Source organism: Citrus clementina, unplaced genomic scaffold, assembly GCF_000493195.1.
Source record: "Citrus clementina cultivar Clemenules unplaced genomic scaffold, Citrus_clementina_v1.0 scaffold_9, whole genome shotgun sequence".
Classification (NCBI taxonomy): Eukaryota; Viridiplantae; Streptophyta; class Magnoliopsida; order Sapindales; family Rutaceae; genus Citrus; species Citrus x clementina.
In genome coordinates, this window is record NW_006261964.1 from 9,655,363 (window position 1) to 9,667,681 (window position 12,319).

At 35.2% G+C, this 12,319-nt stretch overlaps 1 protein-coding gene across 1 annotated transcript; it reads right to left on the minus strand.

The window, feature by feature from the left end:
- Positions 1-8,981: 8,981 nt before the first annotated feature.
- On the minus strand, positions 8,982-11,271 carry LOC112098963 (probable H/ACA ribonucleoprotein complex subunit 1). Its single transcript, XM_024185971.1, has 2 exons — positions 10,911-11,271; positions 8,982-9,295 (listed from the first exon to the last, which is right to left on the minus strand). Exons 1-2 carry the CDS (start codon positions 11,269-11,271, stop codon positions 8,982-8,984), a joined length of 675 nt encoding a protein of 224 aa, XP_024041739.1.
- Between the last annotated feature and the right edge of the window lie 1,048 nt (positions 11,272-12,319).

Sequence of the window (12,319 nt, forward strand, 5' to 3'; positions counted from 1 at the left end):
CTTTCGCCAAAATTTTGTTGTCACTGGCTCTTCTTTTCATACATGTGCATTGAGCAATGCCGCTATAAGTTTAATCCTAAAATTATTCAATGATTTACTACCCCAATATATATATATATATATATATATATATATTTCCTTCTGGTATCAGAGCCAAGGGGAGGATAGTGTAAAGCAGTTTATAGTTCTGTGTTTAAAGACTTGTGTTTTATTTTGAAGTTTTGTTGTGTGGTGAATCCTTACTGGTAGTAAGTCCCGCCATAGGATAAAGACATCCGTTTAGGGCTGTAAAACCATACCTGTAGCCATTCTGACAAGACCATAGATAGACCATAGGTTTCTATTCATGGATCCTATACACTGTAGAACATCATCCTTTTCTAGCTCTTCTTCCGGGAAGACTAGTGAGTCAAAGCATGTTGTGAGTTCAGAAGAATTCTTTATTGAGAACTTTGATAAAGCAATTGATTGTTGGGAACTTCCAAAAATTTCTAAAGAAAAGATTTACAAAACAAAAAAGCTTGATTTTTTAAAGAGTGATTATATTATAAAGACTGAAGAACGTGACATAACCCTTTCAAATCCTTTTGAAACAATTCAATTGTTTTCTGAGCATTCTTTAAAGAAATTAAAAGAAAAGAATTTCAATTATGTTCACATCGGTCTTATTCAGGTCGGAATAAAACCCTTAACCAAAGAAGGCTTAGACACTTCTATCCTTGCTGTCCTAAGAGATGGGCGATTCATCTCTTTTGATGATTCCTTGCTAAGTAGCATCGAATCCAGTCTGTGTAAAGGTCCAATTTCATTTGATTGTTATCCAAACATAACAATTTCACTTAAAGACAAAAATATTTTGAAAAGCATGATTTTACAAATCAAAACCCACAATTATAATATGATTGAGGGTTCCATCCCAGTTGCCTTAATTTTTAAAATCTCGTATAAGGCAATGATCACTGCATTCAGTACACAACATAAATTCCAGTCAAAGAGAGATGAGACTCTTCTCTTGCAGACTGATTTGTCTAGAGCCAACACTGTAATTCCAAAACCTATTCAATGGAAAGATGTCCATCTTCCAGAAGAATGGATTCTTGAAGGAGCCGCTCCACCAGCGATTCCAAAACAACTTGAGCCTAATACAGAGTTGCAAAATGTGACTCAATATTCCGATGGCAAAGTCAAACTGTCTTTCAGAAGATCTACCTCATCCAGATTTTCTGACAAAGCTTCGTGCTCAAGCATTCCTTCATTAGAAAGGAAATTTACAAAAGTACCCTCTGTTATAAATCCTCCTTTTCAAAGTCAACCTAGGTTTTCAACTTCTGATATACCTAGCACTTCTATACGATCAGTCGATTACACCACTAGTGTTCCACATCCAATCTACACTAGTAGTCAACATATTCAAAGTCAGGAAGAGAAGGAACCTTCTCCTCCAACATCCCCTACATTTTCTGCAGTCACAGAAAATGTCATTAATGTCATCGAAAAAGAATTTGAATTGGATAAAACTCTTTTACATAATGATTTTTATTCTGATTTAAACAAAGAAAAAAGACTTTGGTTTTTCAAACACTTTTTAAACCAAAGAAAAGAAATCCAACAATTTTATTATGAATTTGTGAATCTTCATAAAGTTCATATATTGTTTTTTGATTGGTTCGAAATATATTCTTCTGATAACAACATCGCTTACCCCTTCAAAGAGTCAAACCCTATTACTATTAGGAAAAAGACCACTGAATGGAAACTCTCCGATAGTAATAGAACTGTCGATTCTGAGCATCCACCCCTCCGGAGTGTAACCGTTGACCACGGCGAACCTCCTATAGAAATTAGAGCTTCACCTTACAAAATCCCCAAACCAAATGATACTGATAGTAATTTAAGTAGTATTATCCAGCAGAATAATTTCTGCAGTACTAACTTAAATACTATAGGAAAACAGTTGACTAGAATAGAAAACCAATTTCAACAGTCAACCATATCTGTTTCTCCTAGTCAAAAGCCTATCCCTTCAAAATCAGATTCTGATAAAAAGCTTAAGGAACCTATTTTCAAACCCTTCCAGGTTTCGAAAACTAGCCAAAAGCTTGTCCATGAATCAAAATCGGATTTTGCAAAAGCCATCAGAGAACAACTAGATAGGATAGAAGCTGCTTCTTCCTCATCTAGCAAAGTTCAGATTGCCCTTGATACTCCTCAATCTAGCAAGATTGGAGTATTAGAAAAAGATGACCAAACTTCTATTGCCTCTTCTGACTTAGAAGCCTTTATTGATGAACCAATTTCTAAAGCCAATAAAATCCATTGGGAACTTGCTATCCCTACTTCTAAATCTCCACCTGATTTAACTATAGACAACAGGCCTAGTGCATTAAATCAAGCTCGTTATAATGCATCCTCTGTCTATGAGTGGAATATAGATGGAATGTCTGAATACAACATTCTAGGTGTATTGCAGCAAATGACCATGGCAGCCAATGCCTATAAAACCCAATCAGGAACTTCTGACAAAGCCATTGCAGAAATCCTAATTGCCGGTTTTACTGGTCAACTCAAAGGATGGTGGGATCATCTTCTCACTAAATTGCAGCAATTAGACATCTTTAATGCCATCCAAACTGATGAGAATGGTGCTCCCATTCTTGATGAGTTTAATAACCCTATTCAGGATGCAGTTGCTACCCTGATTTTAACCATTTCCCTTCACTTCATAGGTGACCCTTCTCACCTTAGAGACAAAAACGCCGAGTTACTACACAACTTAAGATGTAGGAAACTCAGTGATTTCCAAGAATACAAAACCACTTTCTTTACTAGACTCTTCCTTAGGGATGATGCAAATCATGTAACTTGGAAGGAAAAATTCCTTGCAGGTTTACCTACCCTGTTGGGAGAAAAGGTTAGAAATTCCATCAAAGCTCTCTATGACAATCGTATTCCTTATGACGAGCTCACTTATGGTGAACTAGTCAGTTTTGTCAATAAAGAAGGTTTAAAGATCTGTCAAGATTTGAAATTACAGAAACGTCTGAAGCAGGAGCTTAGGAGATCTAAGCAAGAATTAGGCGGTTTTTGTAAACAATTCAATTATGACCCCTTTAAAGCTTCTACTTCCAAAGATTGTAATGGTAAGTGTTCTACAAAACCTTACAAGAAATATTACAAATCTAAAAGCCATAGGAAACCCTTTCACGAGTTTAGAAAACTTCCTTATAAGAAACCTTCGAGGCCTTATAAGAAACATAGTTTCTCTAAAAAGAAAGAGTTTAAAGCCAAACCTAAAACCCCATTCAACTTCAAAGATGCCACTTGTTTCAAATGTGGTATGAAAGGTCATACTGCAAAGTTTTGCAGAATGAACAAGAGACTCCAAGAGCTTGACCTCAATGAGGACATCCTTTCCAAAATAGCCCCCCTCCTTATAGAGTCCTCAGACTCTGAGTCTTCCATGTCGGGAGATAATGACCCCCTCCAAGTTGATGAGTTATTTGATTCAGACACCTCTGCATCTAGCAGCAGCAATTCTGATTCGGATTCCTATTTAAAGAAAATCAATGTTTTGACTAAAGACCAAGAAATTTTTCTTGAACTTGTAAAGCATATTTCAGATCCAAATCTTCAAAAAGAATATCTTGATAAACTTTTGAAAACCATGGATTCTGACAAAGCCGGAACCTCAACTGAGATTTCTAAGGTTCCAATTATTAAGAAGAATTCTTATGATCTTACTCAAATTTTGGATAAAAAGAAAACAAAAAAGGCAGTTCCTAATATCCAAGATCTTCAGAAAGAGATAAAAGAAATCAAATGTGAAATCAGAGATTTAAAAGAAAAACAAAAAGGTGATTCTGAGACTATCCAACTTCTTTTACAAAAACAATTGCAAGATAATTCAGACAATGAATCCAATCCTGATGATGGTGAGGATATTAAAGTAGAAAACATAGAGTCTGTGCCCAATGATTTTCTATTTGTTTTAAAGCAAATCACCACAAGAAAGTATTTGATTAAAGTCACTCTCATCTTTTCTGATGATTTTGCTATGGACGCCATTGCCCTTTTTGACACTGGCGCTGATTTAAATTGCATCAGGGAAGATATCGTCCCCAAAAGATTTCATGAAAAAACAAAAGAAAGACTTTCTGCCGCTAATAATTCAAAATTGAATGTTAGTTCCAAAGTTGAAGCCTCGATTTATAATAATAAAATTGAATTTAAAACTTCTTTTGTTCTTACAAATGATATACACCATGCTATCATTTTAGGAACCCCTTTTATAAATCTTATAACCCCGTATGCTGTCAATTATGATGGTATATATTTCAAAGCAAAATCCAAAGACCTTGTTTTCTCGTTTATTGAAAAACCCAAAACAAGGAATTTGAATATTGTCAAAGCTTGTTCTGTTTACCAAAACAAGATTAATGCCATTCTTAAGTCCAAACAGGATGATTTATTTTGCTTACAAAAAGATTTAAATTTCCAAAGAATTGAGAATCAACTTCAAAATGATTCTATACAAAGAAAAATTCTTGATTTCAAAAGCCTCATTGAAAAAGAAATATGTGCTGATTTACCATCTGCTTTTTGGAAAAGGAAACAACATTTGGTAGATCTGCCTTATGAAAATTCTTTTGATGAAAAACAAATACCCACCAAAGCACGTCCAATCCAAATGAACATGGAATTGGAACAACATTGTAAAGATGAGATTAATGATCTTGAAAATAAAGGACTTATTGTAAAATCAAGATCACCTTGGTCTTGTGCCGCTTTTTATGTCAACAAAAATTCCGAAATTGAAAGAGGCGTTCCTAGACTTGTGATAAATTATAAGCCCTTAAATAAAGCCTTAAAATGGATTAGGTACCCCATACCTAATAAAAAGGATTTGCTCCAAAAATTGTGTTCTGCTCTTATTTTTTCAAAATTTGACATGAAGTCTGGTTTTTGGCAAATTCAAATTCATCCAAAAGACCGTTATAAAACTGCTTTTACTGTTCCATTTGGACAGTACGAATGGACTGTTATGCCCTTTGGTTTGAAGAATGCACCCTCGGAATTTCAAAGAATCATGAATGACATTTATAACCCCTACTCCGAGTTTTGTATTGTTTATATTGATGATGTGTTGATTTTTTCTCAAAGTATTGATCAACACTTCAAACATTTAAAGACTTTTCATCTTGTTACAAAAAAGGCTGGCCTGGCTCTTTCAAGTACAAAGATTTCATTATTTCAAACAAAAGTCAGGTTCCTTGGTCACCATATTTCCAAAGGCACTATTACCCCTATTGAGAGATCACTTTTGTTTGCGGATAAATTCCCAGACAAAATTCTTGACAAAACCCAATTACAAAGATTTCTTGGTAGTTTAAATTATGTTCTTGATTTCTGCCCTAATATCAATAGGATGTCTAAACCTTTGCATGATAGGTTAAAAAAGAATCCTGTTGCATGGACAGAAGAGCATACCAAAGTGGTTAAATCAATAAAGCAATCTGTAAAAAACATTCCTTGTTTATTTCTTGCAAATCCTGCATTACCTAAAATTGTTGAAACCGATGCATCTGACATAGGTTATGGAGGAATTTTAAAACAAAGGGATAATGATAAAGAACAGATAGTTCAATATGTTTCTGCTCATTGGAATGACTGCCAGAAAAACTATTCTACTATCAAAAAAGAAATCCTTTCCATTGTTTTATGCATTACAAAATTTCAAAGTGATTTATTAAATCAAAAATTTTTACTTAGAATTGACTGCAAAGCTGCAAAACATGTTTTAGAAAAAGATGTTCAAAACATTGCATCAAAACAGATTTTTGCACGATGGCAAGCTATTTTAAGTGTTTTTGATTTTGATATTGAGTTTATTAAAGGTGATAAAAATTCTGTTCCTGATTTTCTAACCAGAGAATTTCTTCAAAACAGATAATGCCGCCAAAGAAGAATAAAGGTAAAGCAGTTCTCAAAGACACTGGTTCCCAAGAACCTTCCAAAGAACCCCTTCCAACCCCTTCCAAAGAAAAATTACTTTCTTCAGCCTTACCCATTAAATCTTGGATTGAAATGGTTGAAGAACATGGAGCCCAATACAAATCGGTCTCTTCTGACGACCAAGTAAAGCAATGGATGAGTTCCATTACAAAATCTCCTGAGCTCATGCTCGCCCTCCAAAACCTTTCTCAAAGCCAAATTTCTCCTAAAAAAGAAATTGAAATTACAAAACCCTCTTCCCAAAATGTTGTTGTCTCTGCTGAAAGCTCATCTTCTCAAATTGTGCTTTCTCAGCCAACACCTTCAAAGAAAACCTCCGATTGGTTTGATAAAACCCATTTTCAAAACATTCTTTCTCTAGAAGATGGATTTTACCATTCTGATCCTTTTCAAAGCATTTCAAAGTTTTTTCCCAAAGGCTGGTTTTTCAAACCATGGGATTTGACAAAACCCCAGTCTTATTATCAAAGCATTTTGGAAATAACTGAATCTGTTAAATTCAAACATTTCTTTCTTGACAAAGCCCATCCAGAACCGGCTTATTCAACGGCCACAATCCTCAAAGTATTGAGCCCAAATCAGTGGGGTGACCTACTCCACAATTGTAAAACCTTCCCTCTAAATTTTGAAACCCGTTTACCACATTGTCGGACTTTTTCCTACTGGGATTACCAACAAGCATGGTATAACACCTTCTTTATCCAAAACCCTAAAAAATCCCACTCTTGGTTATTTTTCTTCAACACAAAGATAACCGTTCAAAGCCTTCCAAATTGGTTTCAACATTGGTGGAATCATTTTGGCCCAATTCCACAAATCTTATCACCAAACGCTATAAATTGCCTAAACCTCTTCAAAACCCATTATTTACCCTCTGTCTCAGAAAAAAGATTTCCCCCCTTTCTTTGCTTTTGTGCAAATTTCTTTCTTCCTTGGGTTTGTTCGTGGAACCTACGTTTCCACAACCAAGATTCCCAAGTCATCCTTCAAAGAACCTTTAAAGTCAAATGGTGGTCAAAATTTGATGAACAGTCCAAATTGACTGTCAACATGATCAAAGATTGGCTCTCCTCTAAAAACCTCCTACAACCAACCTTGGAAGCCTCTAAAGCCCAACAGACCTTCCTAACCCAAAAATCCAAAGCCCAGTCTCTTTTGGCAAGCGCCAAAACGGAAGATGAGTATTTCAAAGCCATGGAACAGCTCCTCGCCTCTCGATCAAAGTCCTCAGCTGCAGATTCCTCTGAAGATGAAGATGAAGATGTTGATGATGATGAAGAGCCTTTCATTTCTCTCGGAGACGATAATGAAGATGACTGTTTCGGCATTTTCTCTCCAATAAAGCATTGTAAATAATTATTTGATTATTTACTTAAAAAAAAAAAAAAAAAAAAAAAAAAAAAAAAAGAAAAGAAAAGAAAAGAAAAGAAAAGAGATGTATTTTCGGGTGGTCCCCTGGACACAAGTGAGAGCGCACATGTCTCTTCACCCGTATTGTATTCAATTGTTACTGTGCACTTAAAATCCCGCTACAGTGAACAGTGCAACTTTCCAGAGTTTACTGTGCACTTAAAATCCCGCTACAGTGAACAGTTTAAAGATTTTGTATATAAACCGAGAGGAAGACTTAGACTCCTCAGGTTTTTCATTTCCTCTTCTCTCTAAACACTCTCTCTCTCTCTCTCTCTCTCTCTAAAGTCCGAAGAGTTCAAAGAAATTTTCTGCTTACACAATAGTTCTATCACAGAGCTTTGGGTGATCAGACTAGTTCTTTATCTTCAATCTTCCTGTCTTTCAATCTTCCCTTCTGGAAAGATTTGAAAATTTGTAAAGCCAGAAAGCAAAGATGTATGTTTAAATTCAGTCATTTAAATTTTTAAAGTTTAATGTAATTTAAATTTTCGCAATTTACTTTAAAGCATTTACTTTTCTGCAATTTAATTTTATGCACATTTAAATTCCAGCAATTTATTTTCAAAGCACTTTTCTTTTCAAAGCATGCTTGCAGACTGATCTGTATCAGATCTGCCATATAAATTCTACATTCCTCTGAGGCAAAGAGACCGGATCTCGATCCTCAGTTGTAAATCTTCTCTTCTCCCTCCATTCCTTCAGAGCACCATTTCCGGGATCCGGATCTGGTACTGTGTATGTACCCAAACCTTTAAAAGAACCTAATCTAAATCTGATAATAGCCAAATAAAAAGAATCAACCACGTTTAAAGCAACTTAACTCTATTTGGTAAACTAAAACTGATTTGGTATATCGGCTGGAAACCCGAACGTGCGGGCTATTGATCTGTTCTAAGTCAGATCTGGGTCCAAAGGCTTCACTCTGTGTAGCATCGATCTGGTCTAACAACGCCACGTATCAATTAGTTATTAAAATTGACTAACCGCGTTCAAATTTGTTTGAACATTGTATGATCCAAAGCAAATCTACTTAATTTCAAAGCTGGTAACTTATTTTAAAATTTGGAAAAACCGATCCATTAATTGTTTAATTTAAAGTCTTAATACTGAGATCCAACGAAAGCACATCCATCCTTCGATCCTATTTCCTTCTGGTATCATATATATATATATATATATATATATATATATTGCAATTTAAAATCACAGGTTTATTAAAGTCTTAAAAAACTATTAAATCATATGCTTTAATAGTATTATGTCAGCATACCATTAAACATATAGCTAATAATTTTTCCGGACCTCAATAAAGTTCAGCATCCTCGTCAATACTAATATACATGCAACTTTCATTTATTTATCATATAACAAGTAAGGACACTATTTTTGCAGAGGCTAGAGATGCAAACAGTGAATGCATGGAGAAAAGATAGAAATACTTGGAACAAGACAAGGGCATGGTAATAATTCTTAAAGTCATTCACTTAATTAGTGATGTCAACATTTTCAAGTGCACAACAAGCATTATTGCACGGTAATTAAACATGCACGTCTTTCTACTTAGTGCCCGGGAAACTCTTCCTAACCAGCAAAGGACTGCGTCTATCGGTGCCACCTCCAGTGCCACCGCCACTACCCCCGCCAACACCACCACCCCAACCACCACCAGCTCCAGTTCTACCAGCCGCTCCAGAACTTCCAAATCCATAACCAAACCCAAAACCAGCACCACCCATACCACTGCCGCCGCGAACGCCTCCACCACCACCAGCAGTTGGGACCGTAGACCCAGCTCCACCACCTGCAGGGGCTGAAGGTGATGTGGGAACAAGTATAGGAGTTGGTGGAGGAGGAGGGCTTTGAGATTGCACTACAAAGGTTAACCAGAGCAAGCAAAAGCTTATAAAAAAGATCGAACGGGACATTTTCGGAAGTCTTTATTAACTGATGTACTTGTACGGTTTAAGGGAGTGATTAAAGCCATATATATATATATATATATATATACATGCCTGGGGTATGGGAAACCCCATGAATTCTGCATTGTTGTTGCATGCTACCTTTACATAACACAAGATACTATAAATTAAATATATTTACGGTATTTCGTAACCGATAAGTTATGATACATTTGCATTGATAGATGCACCTTTTCCATGTCTTAACCTTAGGACGGTGGAGATGCTTACACATCTGGGGCTATTCTTTTGCATCAATAGCCTAAACTTCTCTAGTGTTGTCCCAACTATTTTAATTCTAACTTATGCGGCCTTATTTATTAAATGATGGTATCTTATCATAATTTTTTAAACGAATTTATTAACTTATCCTACAGTTGAATGGATGATTATCAAATTATAATTTCGTTTGAAAATTTATGATAATATTTAACAAGTATAGAATTACTCTTGTTGTATACTCCACTACTTACTTCCGTAAGTGTGAATAGTATTGATCGAATTTCACCTTCTTAATTATTCACAAATTATATGCATAAAATTACTAACATTCAAAGCTGGAAATTAATTTCGTGGTGATCATATCATTATTCATGGTTTTTGAGGCAATAATATATACGTTACACTGGTAGCAATAGTCATTATCTTGCATAAACCGTAAAATCTTGCGGTTCTACGGTGAGAAGTTACACCGACTGGGTGAGTATCTTCTCTACAAAAGCGCATTCATATGGTCTTTAAATTTTGAGTCTTTGACTTAATACGAAAAGGAGATTGTCAATTTCTCCTCTACTATAATCAATATATACCATTTATCCTCTATTGTTTTTATAATAGTCAATAACTCCCTTGACAACATAAGTTTATAATATTGTCTTTATTTTGAAATGTACTTTTATTTATATTTATTATAGATTAAATAAATCAATTAAAATAAAAAAATAAGTATTAAAAATAAGAAATATATGCTTTGATATGAACAAAAAATTAATAATAAATTTTTTTCTAGTACTTTTTACTTTGTAAACATTTTCTTGTAATAAATATTTTATAATATTTTAAAATTAAATGCAAAAAGTACAAGAAAAATATTTTTTATTAATTTTTTTCGCATTAAAACATATATTTCTTATTTTTAATACTTAATTTTTATTTTAATTTCCATTCATATGATTTATTAAATCTATAATAAATATAAATAAAAGTGTATTTGAAAATAAGGACAATATTATAAACTTATGTTGTCAGGGGGATTATTGACTATTATAAAAACAGTAAGGAGATAAATGATATATATTGATTATAGTAAGAGGGACATTGGTAATCTCCCAATACCAAAACAATTGTGAATAAATGCCAAAAATAAAACACATTTCCTTGTTTTTCATATGTTTGATTGTTTTCCAAAAATGTCAATGGATTTCTTTTTTTCTTTTTTTTTGAGAAGAAAGAAACTTCATTACTGCATAGAGAATAAACACATGACTTGTGCCGGTATATTTCCCAACCATACAACAGATTCTGAACCTTTTACAGCTAACTTAGCTAAGGAATGGGCATTTGCATTACAAGACCTAAGGGTGTGTTGAAATCTAACTTCCTGGAACTCTTTTCGCCTCTCATTGATTTCTGATACCACCCAAAAGATCTCAGCTTTGCTGCCCTTTCTGTTGTTTGTCAAATCAATGGCTACTTGACAATCTGATTCCAAAATGACTGCATTGATTCCTGCCCTTTTTGCCACTTGCATGCCCCATTCAATTGCTTCAGCTTCTGCAAAAGGCACATCTCCGTTGAAACTTGAAGGCTTGATGGCTGCAGCAACCACGTCTCCCTTATCATTCCTTATCACCACTCCCAACCCAGCTTTTTGACTTTGATGGTCCATTGCAGCATCCACATTTACTTTGCACCAGTTTTTGGGCGGGGGCTTCTATTGCTTAGGTTTCTCCATGGTTGAGGTATCCAACTATTGTTGCTCAGGCTTTTTGAATTTTCTATAGGCTTCTACTACACCTTCAGCTTTGGCAACTGAAATTAAAGCATCTAATTTTTCCTTTTGAAGAGGAAATGGTTTCTCGCGTTCCACGTAGCCCACCAATATGCAACTTGCAGCTCTGTCTCTTTTTTATTTAGGAGCCTTGTTGTATCAAGAAATATATCAATCATATTCCTCCCATGAGAGGCTGTGATCTCCTCAGCTGCATGGTGAGAAAGCTGCCCAATCTTCCTTGCTGCTTTGCATTCAACCATTGCATGAACACTAGTTTCCACTCCCCGCTTGCATCTTTGACATATTGGGTCTGGCACTACCTTCCTTTTCCACAAGTTTTCGGTTGTTGGTAGCAAGTTTTTAACAGCCCTCCACATAAATATCTTTATATTTTCCGGGAGGTCTAGCTTCCATATGGCATTCCATTATCTGGGGTCTGGATTTGAACTACTTGCGGCACTTGGAAATTTTTCTTTTAAAGCTAGCTGGTAGCCACTTTTAACTGAATATTTCCCAAGCTTATCATAGTGCCAACACAACTCATCCAATGCTGTGTGCCTTGGCAGGGGAATCCTTGAAATGATTTCTGCATCTTCTTTAAAAAAATGCTGCTGGATCCAATCCCTCTTCCACTCCCCTTCAGGGCTTATCAGCTCTGCCACTTTACTATCAACAGCAAGAGTTCTTAGCGATATTAGCCTAAAAGTTATTGGTCGCGGCAGCCAATTACTTCTGTAGACTTGGACATTTTCCCCAGACCCGATTCGCCATCTTGATCCTTTTAGAATTATTTGTCTACCCCACAAGATGCTTCTCCATATAAAGGATGGGTTGGAACCTATCTTGGCTTCAAGAAAATCATCGTTCTTGAAATATCTTGCTTTGAGAACTCTTGCCATTAGAGATTCCAGATCTTGAATAATTCTCCAGCTTTGCTTTGCTA